General features: G+C 32.5%; 1 protein-coding gene across 1 annotated transcript; it reads right to left on the bottom strand.

Annotated features, from left to right (window-relative positions):
* Positions 1 to 4,082: 4,082 nt before the first annotated feature.
* LOC133171717 (cytidine deaminase-like) lies at positions 4,083 to 11,570 on the bottom strand. Its single transcript, XM_061306505.1, has 5 exons — positions 11,491 to 11,570; positions 10,299 to 10,421; positions 9,982 to 10,093; positions 8,555 to 8,612; positions 4,083 to 5,940 (listed from the first exon to the last, which is right to left on the bottom strand). The coding sequence occupies exons 1-5, from the start codon at positions 11,519 to 11,521 to the stop codon at positions 5,809 to 5,811; spliced, it is 456 nt and encodes a 151-aa protein (XP_061162489.1). The 5' UTR covers positions 11,522 to 11,570; the 3' UTR covers positions 4,083 to 5,808.
* Between the last annotated feature and the right edge of the window lie 228 nt (positions 11,571 to 11,798).

Below are 11,798 nucleotides of genomic sequence, written 5' to 3'. Positions count from 1 at the left end.
CAAGTAATGAATTCCGAACCCGACGTTATTTCCATTATAAGTGCACCAAAATTCGAGAGGGGGGTTGTTACTCTTCATGGACAGACCGCTTTTTCTTCATATATAATAATATATGCATGACTCTTACTTATAACTAGGTAATACGTGGTTCCTGGGGGTGTCTTTTTTGTGGATATTTTGCTATTTAAAATAAAATTTCATGAAATCTTTAAATATCGTTGGGGTACGTTCAGACCCACACCTAATCCGAGATTTCTCTGACTCTAGCTCAGTAGCTGCTTTTATTTTGTGACATGTGCAGGGGAAGCCGGTCGCATCCCCCGCACACGTCACGATATAAAAGGAGGGGGTGAGAGTCAGAGGAATATCGGATAAATCCCCACCCTACTCCGTGTTATCAACATATTTCACCTCTGGACAGTGAAAGTGGTCAGAAATGGTGGTGATGGTGGTGGGGTTGGATGGGGGGTTGGTGTTCTGTTGTATAAACTGAAGAACTGTATTGTATATGATCAAATAATAAAAGATAAAAGATTATTTTTATACCACTCTTTTTTTTATTTTAGGCATACAGTTTTTTTTTATTTTAGGCATACATTTCCAACGCTCGAGACAGCATGTTATTCAGTGCACTCTTCTCCGGCCCAGCATTCATCAGTTCATCTTATATTTACGCCAGATTATTCCAAATATTCTTACTTATTATATGATTGAATAATTCCTAGATCTCTGATTGTCTGAAATCAACATCGTAAAAAAAAAAAAAATACTACGTTATGTTCACCTCAGTGCACATGACCTTCCAGGTGAACACAAGATTTTTTTTTTCTACATTGGAATAAATATAGATTGAAACTTCCAAATCAATACATTTATATTATAGTTCTGAAAATTTCCGCTAAGGCACATAGAATCAAGGGGAAGGGGGGGGGGACTCTCAACGTATTTTTTTTACTATAGTTTGGTATAAAAATGTCTATTGAAAGGCTGTTTGCTACACACCCCTACCCCCCAAAAATATTTTGATACAGTATAGTCAAATCCCTCCTACGTTGATGGACCCTAACCCCTAGCCCGAAATAAGATTTGGAGTTTGGAGAACTCTCTTTTTGGGGCTAGCTTGGTCAAAGATTTTTTTCAGGTAAGTTGTCATTTTTTTTTTCTTATAAAGCCCGTCCCCCTTCTTTAATATCGATTCTATGTGTCTGACATTTTTTTTTTCTACATCGCACCAAAATAGATTAAAAAAAATTCCAAAATAATACAACAGGTAAAGTTGATTTTTACTCCGCTTCTCTCGCTGCATTCGGCTTGGAATAATTTGTTTTACGAGTTTGTATCATTTAATCATTGAATCATATATTAAAACAAATACTGCTGTTTTTAAGGTCAACACGAAGATTTAGCCACCTTCGAAGTAAAATATTCTCCTCGCCCTTCGGGGTCGGTGAATAGTGTACTCTTCAAGTGGCTATTCATCGTATTGACCTCAAAAACAGCAAACTGCATGTACAATAACATGTGAAGTTATTTGTATGTGAAAGTGTGTTACTGTACATTTAGCATGAATTATTTAATTATGTAATGTTACCTGTGGACTAAATTGAGAGTATACACAAGTTAGACAAACAAAATTTACAAAAGCAACTGAGAAAACAAAAACAAAACCAAACTCAAACCAAACACGGGGGTGGGGATGGGGAGATACGCTCTGATTTCGTACTCTAGCTCAAGAAGCAAAATTTATTAAAAAAAAATCTCTACATGGAAAGAAGTCTCTTGTTGTGGCCTTCAGTTAGACATTTAGATATATATCGACGACGTTTTATCAATTATAATTAACACTGTTCATTTTGATATATCCCATAATACACAACAGAGCCCGATACATCTGTTTCAAATTTTGATAGCTTACAACTAAAATTTAGATATGATAAAGTTCAGATAAACCTGATGACTTCGAATTTTCTTCAACTATTGTCAGCTTCCCTATTTTCGCAATATACATGTAAACCATTAGCCTGTATTAGTGTTTATGTTTCCCATTTGATTAGATACGCAAAAGCATGTTCTATACGTATGAACAATTTTTAAATCCAGATAGACTTCTTATAAAAAAGTTGATGATACAAGGGCATTAACAATCTCGTTTAAAGTCAATACTTCACTAATTCTTTGATCAAGACAGTGACCTTGTTTTGCAAATATAATCTATTGTTAGGTCGAATGTTGACTGCATGACGTTTTTAATTCATATTATTTGTCCGTTACTTTCAGACAGATCTAGAATTCTTTAAGGATAACTCTGTTTACCCGATCAAGGCAGAGTTCATGACGAGTGTGACCCATTTCGAGAATTATTTCCAGGTCCTACTTCAGTGTACGAATCGTCCTTTCTGAGCAAATTGAGCAGTTGATTTCTTTTGTGATCCACACCAATCGTCCTATTTCTGGTTATAAGCTGCCATACACTATGGGTAAACCTATGTCGTTGGTATCATTAAAGGGTTTTTATCACGTATCTAAATTTCTTAAAAATGAAACACTATTATATTCTTGAAACATATTATTATCGTTTAATTATGAAATAATGTTGAAAACGGCCGTAATTAGACGATAAAACGCCCGTAATATAGGGTCCTCGAAGTAAAAATCTCCACTAATTAGATAGGGGTCACGTGGTACTGAAACGTCATAGGTGTCAATGGTCAATAGAACTCGTTAAAGCTTATCGTAAGAAAAAAATACATTGAATAGATTTTTACGCTAAATAAATAGAATACACAGTATGGCCGATTGAAATTTTGACATAGACTATATTCCTTTGGTTATGGACGGTCAATCTTTTAGGTATGAACGTCTAGCAGAGAGAAATAACCCGAAAATATGCCGACAATTGGAGAGAGGTCACCGAAGACGAAGCCGTTGACAACTCAGGACTTCAACTAAATAGAACGAATTACTAAAGTTTAACTTCGTAAACATTTATAAATATGGGAATTTTAAATTCTCCTTCATTATTATTTAAATTATTTTAATTAATTATAAATAAATAAATCCTGTATATCTTCTATTAGCTCTAGCAGTGAATATCATGTACTAGAAATGACACTTCTTCAATGGTGCCGTACGCCATTACGAAGTTCACAACATTCCTACTAGATTCTGTGCGACTTTTAAAAAAAATGCGTGTTTGTCATTTATTATTTTTTTTAAAAGTATCTTTCCTTAAAATATTTTATAGGACAGAAAAAAAAATCGTGATCGATCGGGCATAAACGATTGTTCTGAATGGAGATAAATGCCATCGCATTTGCAGAGAAAGGCCCCCCTTTTATTTCTCGACCAAGTCCATGAAATGTGGGGAAAAAATTCTTCCTAAAACCTTTCTTATGCACATTTGTGCACCATAAAGCCATAAATTATACCTTACAAGTTGTCAATTATTCAATTATCATTTAGTTATTTTCTAACAGGTTTAAAAGACACAACAAATGAGCCCTTTTGTATACACAATAAGTACTTCGCTTGACCAGGATTGACACCTATGACGTCAGAGCAATGGCGCGTAACATCGGCGATCAAAATATGCATATTGAGAAATTCAAACTTTGAATCGCTGAAACATCAAAAATATTAATTTTCTAGCAAAGATTTTTAAATATATGATTTTAATAGCATGTAAACTTTGTCATATCAAAAAATTTTGAAACGTGATAAAAACCCTTTAAGTGGAAATTCATCATAGTTTACCTGTTTTGTGTGATATGTGTATATTGTGTATCTAAGGAAAACTTTTTTGTGCATCTTAAAAGTATGGTACATTGTTTTTGTCATAATCATTAAACACAAACGTACGTTGATTACATTTTCTATGAAAAATCCTTTTTGTCAAAAACTTTACGTTTGAATTTAATGTTTTTTAAAAGGTTCATTGTCCGAAAAAATAAATTGACATATTCTTCATTAACTTACTTTTAAGGGGTTTGTCACTAAATCCTTAGATTCAAGATCAAGGTTATTTATTACAGTAAGGGTTGCAACACATTTATTTTATTAAATATCAAATCACAACTCAAAAAGTATGTTCATTGTTTATTAGCTGTATATAACATCAAAATGTACAGAACACAACAACCAGACAACAATAGTAAGCACGGAATAAATGCCATTAAATCCTGATCTGTATATATAATGTTCTACAAGCACATGTCTGTTTGTTCAGTGGATACAAGTTTCAAGTTTCCTTAACCCGACTGGCTCTTTAGAATAAGAAATGCATGTTATTAAGACGAAATATACAGGAGAATGAACGTTAAACTAGTGTTACACTTCAATATTTTTTTTCTTCACAATGTGGCAGCATTCAAAAATTTGACCAAATTTAAAAGAACTTTAACATTGTAAGTACTCAGCAAATGAATTAATGCAAAGACACTGGGCTCAGTACTTATTAAAAAAAAAATCTTAAGTCATTATACAATGGGCATTTAAAAATACATGTGTAAAATGAAATGCAATAAATAATAGTAACTAGCATCAATAGCGAATCGCAACATGAGGTAGCCATTACCTAGTTTGCAAGCTTACATCAAATAGAGTTTATCTCTGCAAACATGTATATTATTTATAATGAATATGAACAAGTACATAAATAATATTCATGTACAATATTTGTGATGAATAAACTTGAGTAAAAAATTTAGGGTAGTCACTAAAGTCATGCAGGTACTGCTCGCGTTGCATTTATTTTGGTTAACATGAAAAGTTCACTCGAAATGCACGTTTTATGCAATGAACAATTGCTAGAATAAGTGAAAATTCATGTATTATTTGTTTTCTGGTTAAAAATAGGCTTTGGACGGTAAAACATTTTTCAGACGCCTGACTCATCGTTGACTTTGCATGCATTTACAAATTAACGTACATGCATGTACTTGCTATTATAACGCATTACTGCACTTTTCTAAAGCCTTTTTCCCAACAATTTTAACTTAACTAAAAAGTTGGAACAAACTTAAACCAAAATAATGCTTAATTGAATCGATGTAAAGAGCATGGGCGAATTAGGCGTGGGAAATGTCTATAGCTTCAAGTGTATAAAAGTAAAATTCAATTTCTGTACCAGGTATTTAGAGCAGTTTTTATTACTGAAAAGTGGCAAGCAAAATTCTTCGGCGGAAAATTCTCTAAGCAAAATTTTTTTTTCTATGGAGAAAAATGCAGTTTTTTCCGAGCGATAAAAATCCTTAGTGTCATTTTTTTTTCTCATAGAGACTGACACATTAACCACTTCACCACACAATACAAAACAGGTACTGGCATTTAAATCATGTTTGTCCCTTGAATAACTGGACTTCAAATATTTTCTCCATATTTTGTTAACCAAAAAATGTATGTATTTTTATGGATACTTTGAAGATATACTTTCCAAAAAATGGAGCGAAGACCCACTCATATGCAAAAAAAAGTGTTACAATATGAAGAAATGATTATCTTTACCCTCTTTGGTTTGTGCATGCTATTTCATAGTAGAATAATTTCAACATTTGAGAGATTGTTGCAAAATGTGAAGATTTTACATAAAAAAGTATACATTAACGTTAACTGAGATATCAAAGAAAAAAAAAATTGCTAAAATTGAAACTAATTTTTCACTTTCTTATTTGTCCAACCATTTTTCTCAGTTTATTCTCCAATTTTCTTTTTCTAATTATTTGAAAAAAAGTCTTGACATAATCTCCAGTGAGCCACATAGCCTCGCAGATGAGTGTATAATACTGATTAACTAGCAATGAGTTAAGTTCCTTATGCCATTTGACTGATTCTTTCCTCCTCCAGGGCTTCTGGTACAAAACCTAAGGGAAGTAATTCCCCAGTCTTCATCAGTTTGTAGGAATCATCAGGCTTGGTCATATATACATTCCAGTCTGTTCCAAACTGAATAATTACATTAGATCATTTATCATACCGTGAAGTGTATACAACAAAATGTATATAATGAACAGTGACCAAATTCACAATCATGGTCACAAACAGTAACTATGAAATCTATTATCTCAATGAATTAAGGAATAACTGTCTAATTTTTTGAATTCATGATGTGATCAATCGAGTGGCTTGCGTGATAATTTGCATAAACGCCGAAGGCGTTTATGCATAAAATTATCACGCCAGCCAATCGATTGATCATCGCCATGAATCCAAAAAATCTGACAGTTATTCCTTATATTTACATGCTCCTGATTCTGCAAATTCCCGTGCTAATAGCCCCGCTTCTGTCTCTATTTGTCCCGCCCCGCACGTGATTTTTTTTTAACCGCGCCTATCGATGAACCAGTAGATTTATGTAGAAATAAAGTATTTTTACAATTTGTAATTTTATCTCGGACAAAGACATTGGAAATGTAAATATTATAATATACAATAATTTTTTCTATCAGTGTAAATTTATGAGATTCTTATCGAGTACATGTATAATGCAGCATAATCGAAATTCGGACAATAGTCTTATTTCAGCAGCATGCTGAATGTCCAAGACACGATTCAGTCACGATATCGATAACAGGTTAGATTTTTATTTTGCTACTGTGTTTCGGTACGTATGAATATTTCTATTTGTACACTGAGATTTATAGATTTTTATTGTCCTGCTTGTTTTGGTATATATAAATATATATAAATATATATAAATATAAATATATATACATATATATATATATATATATATATATATATATATATATATATATATATATATATATATATATATATATATATATATATATATATGAATATTTCTATTTGTACAAATTAGATTTTTTTGCTGCTGTATTTCGGTATCTATGAATATTTCTATTTGTATCAACGTCTGCCTTACTATCGATACCAACGATATAATATCGATATAGAATCATGGTCTTTCAACAGATGGTGGTTATCGATCTTAATACTGTATCTTTTTTTATGTGTGTTACTTGAATACTCTCTCTTTATGAAATTTTCCTAAGTTTCGATATCAACAAGATATAGTTTAGATATCGAGTCGCCATGGTGCTTGTTTGTTAATAACGTCCAGCTTCTGCGTTTCTTTGTACTTGTGTGTATATTTAATTACCCCACCTCTGATGATTTTTCGATGAAATCCTTGCTTCCGATTGGTTGAAGTCTGTCACGTGAAGGGGGTGTATTACCTATACCTAGTCGCTTGAAAATCAATACATGGTTGATGCGGAGTTATCGTTCTTTTGTAACAATTCAAACAACTCGAGTTTACGAGGTTTGCGGGTGTCTGTTGATAAGTAAAAAGTTAATCAACCTAAGTAACGAGATGGAACCTTTTTCTCACTTTACTAAAAGTCTTCGAAACTGTCAGTACGTTATGAAACACTCGCAAAACAACATTACGTCACACAACGTGACGTCATAATGGGCATTGTTTGAGTGATGAAACATATAGCGGAGAAAAACAATTTTACAAACCACAGACCATAAACATTTCATCGGTGGGGTAAATTCGTTACATAGTTTTGTAGTGACAGGGTACGGGATGATACCTGGTTAGTAAATTTCATACCTGGCTCGGCTTCGCCTCGCCAGGTATGAAATTTACTAACCAGGTATCATCCCGTACCCTGTCACTACAAAACTATGTAACTAATAATACTTTCCCTTTACGACTTTTGCCTCGCTGTCGATATCTACGATATTGTATCGATATTGTGTCATGATCGTTCAGTAGTTGCATGGTCACTATCTTCCTTGCTGCTCTGTTTCTTTTTACTTGTGTTTGGTTGAATATTTTCCGTCCAAGAAGCTTGCCCCGCCGTGGATATAATTGATATCGACGATGTCATCTCTTAATTGCTACTTTGCTTCTTTTACCATCTAACCTAAACTCTAATCCTCACCCCAAGCCTAACCCCTAACCCTATCCTTAACCCCAAACCCTAACCCAACATCATTTACTTAACCCTATTTGTGACATCCCAGTTTATTTACCAAAAAAAAAATAAATCTCAATATCGATTACATTTCAACATCGTACTGGTATTGTAAATGAATTCTTTAACTTGAAAAACAAAAGTTACATATTACGATCAATATCGATACAATGTCAACATGGCACTAGTCTTGTATATGGTACTTACTTCGATTACAATATGTACAGATAAGGATGGATATCGATATGACATTGTCGATATAGTCAATATTATTATCGAGATCGCACTCGGTCTTGGACATGTATATAATTATGGTTATCTGTTCTTTTTCTAGATTATTAATTCTAATTCCATTACAGTGATATTTCAATGGTTTTATTTTGCCGCTTGATCAAAAATTCAATCTTTCAGGGGAAAATTTACTTTTATAAGAAGATAATTTAATGAAAAATTAATTTATCATTAAGTTCAACATTCACTCTTCAGGACTAAGAAGAGTTACACCAAAGTATCTAAACACACCTTAAATGCTTGCATCATAGCTCTGTATCATGCATTGTGAAGGACTTGTTTACACACGAGTGTGCCTTACTGTGAAAACCATGGCTTACCTCAACCATAAACTGTCTACAAGCCCCACAAGGTACTATGAAAGAGGTCTTCAAGTCACTAGAAAAAAAGAGGATGAATGGTTTAAAAACTTTTTGATCGTCTCTCCTCGACATTCAGGTATCATTTCATCATGTAAACATTTTTAGATTTTACGAAACTTAAAGTTCTTAATATTTCATATTCATGTACGTTTCTGCATGAGAGAATGCCATTGTATGTATGTATGCATGCTGAGTTTAATATTTCAGACACACTATACAAAAGATTATAAGGATGGTGCACTTGAGAGACTATTAGGTTTTCAAATAGAATGATTGTTCCTTTTGCTATAGTTAAACGGTTAAAAAAAATTAAGTAATACATACATACATACATACATACATACATACATATATATATATATATATATATATATATATATATATATATATATATATATATATATATATATATATATATATATATATATATATATATATATATATATATATATATGCAATTTCGTTATTTTCATCGAGTATTAAACATTTAAGCCGTTGCAAGTCAATACTTGATGATATCCTTTTATCTTCAAAATATTATTTCAAAGATCGTACATAAAAGCTCAAAGACAAATTCAAATAAAAAGGTATATAGCTGGAGCCGCATCAATTTCTAATTAAAGAACAAAAATGCCTGAGAAGATAAAAACAGTCCGTCATATTTCTACTTTTTTAATGACCTGATTATATAACGAGGAATATGAATTAACAAGCAGTTAAATTACATCAATAAAGTCATGCAGTATTTGATAATACTTTATTTTCATGTTGAATCTGATTCTGATTCGCCGAGAACTATTAGTATTTTCAGAAAAATACTATTAACCTCTGAATGATGAAACCACACCCTCCAGCTAGAGAGAACGTAGTAAGTCCACATTGCTTGACGAGGGTGTATTCCAAAAAATGTTGACTGCGCAGTATTTATGCGCATAAAGTTCACTATTATGTGCCTCCATTCACGCTAGTTTTCTTGGGGTGAAATTTTTATTGTTATATATCTTTAAAGTATCTTTAAAAATTGTTTCCTATATAATTTTATACTAAAGAGGCCGATGTTTTACTGAGATGACCAATATATATATATATATATATATATATATATATATATATATATATATATATATATATATATATATATATATATATATATATATATATATATATATATATATAATTTGTATTGACCTTTAATTATTTTTTGGGGGGTGGGGTGGGTTTCGATTGCATCCGCTTTCTTTTCTTTAGATCACATCACGCTCCTCTACAGTGACATACAGGAAATGCATTTTTATCTATCCCTGAATCAATAGGATCTTTGTGTGTGTGTGTGTGCTGTGTGTCAACTGCCACGTTCTGTAAGCACACTGTAACTGACACGTCACCTTGAGATGGCAATGGCTTTGAAACGTCTGTGGCCCTCTGATACCGCCTTTGTCAACGCTGTTCTTTCTGCACATATCGTTAACCCGTAGGAGGCATTCTCCACATTACAACCTAAAAACTTGCATAATCAGTAAACCCTATAGAATAATGTTGCCAAATATTATTTAAACGATTTATCATTACTTTGCATGCATCTTGTACGATATCATTTGAAGTTGTTTGTTTATTCTACAAACATAAGTAAAAGAAAAATGTTATGAAGGGCAAAAAAGATACTCGCACCTTGCAACATTTTATTACATAACTTAATGTTTACCTGTAATGACAGTTCCATCTTCACATAGCAGTGCTGCTCCAACCCTGAATTTACTGTAGGGACTGTAGGATTTCTTTTTCATATCATGGCTAGTCTTAAACAACTTCTTGATGCTCTCTGAATCTGTACAATTATAAGTGGCTGATTAAAATTTTGCAAACGTCATCCAAAAGGAGTGAAATAACCATGTACAAGGTATTATTTATTATATTTCTACATTAAGAATACAGTTTAGCTTCGGTATCTCGAAAACCGATATATCGAATACCATGGACATGTCAAGTGATTTTGAAGTCCCAGCCACATATATTCTTCAAGTATTTAACCTTTGATATCTCAAATCCTCTAATATCTCGGAGTTTTTTCTCGGTCCATCGAGTTCGAGATAACGAGGCTTGACTGTACTTGTATCGGCTAATAAAATAAATCTTAAGTTAAAGCTAGAAATATACGTCTCTTTTGAAAAATTTTTGAAATTAAAATTGATAAAAACAGCGTATTGAAATTACTTAACGTTAACTGACAATTTTATTTTGAAGTCAGATTGAAGTGTCTGGAATGCACATACTGGAATAATTTGTATGTGTTTATCTAAGCTAGCCCAGGAAAATATCCAGCCTTAATTGGAAAAGTTTAAGATCTGCAGAAAGACACGACACGGGGCGCTTTTATTTGACAAAACTGTTCTTATGAAAAAAATCATTGAACACTCAACAAAGTACAAATATCCCCGATAAGTTTCCAAAGAATTGCTCACAGTATCAGGGAACTGTATTGTAATATATCAGGTTAAATACCCACTTATCGGTCTTTTCTGGCAACTGGAGAGGGGGGGGGTACTGTGGATTAAGTATAGTAAATGAATCAGTTTGTCAGAATTCGCATGTGTATATTATATACATTTAATATGCACATGTTAAAACCAGATTTTTGAAATGAATCAATATTTTTATAGTGTTGAGACGGCTTTTCAAATTAACTTTATGAATATTACATCATACGTTTACATCGTCTGTATACGTAAAAATGTGTAGCGCAATTCTTCTATATATGAAAGCATGTTTTTCGAGCTACCACAAGTAGTACAGTTATCAATTCTAAAGAATTACTGCAAGAAATGTTGTCGTTTGATTGAAACCCCAGTCAAAAAGTAAAAAATACTAACATAGACATTAAAACTGATCATGCTTACCTGACATTTTCTCTACTTCTAAGTCCTCCATTCATATAGGTCATCTGAACAACCAATCAGCTTTCAGTATTTGTACACACCTTTCAAAAACGTAAACAAATAATGTTTACATCATGACTTCTCTAGATTGTTTTTTTTTTCATACAAAAGATTCGTCAACTTGCGTGTTTCAGAAAACATAAAAATATAAGCTTCATGTCTGATTTATTTGTGTGCTTGTATCTATATAACTAAGATCTGTATAATTAACAGCCATGCCGATCCTGTCCATCTGTGTTTGTTTTGTGTTTGGTCAGCTGCTGATAATT

This window comes from Saccostrea echinata, unplaced genomic scaffold, assembly GCF_033153115.1.
Source record: "Saccostrea echinata isolate AGI-Se365-2 ecotype Australia unplaced genomic scaffold, CSIRO_AGI_Sech_v1 ptg000054l, whole genome shotgun sequence".
In the NCBI taxonomy this organism is placed as follows: Eukaryota; Metazoa; Mollusca; class Bivalvia; order Ostreida; family Ostreidae; genus Saccostrea; species Saccostrea echinata.
Note: the sequence above shows the minus strand (reverse complement) of the source record. Positions and strands in the feature narration are given on the sequence as shown.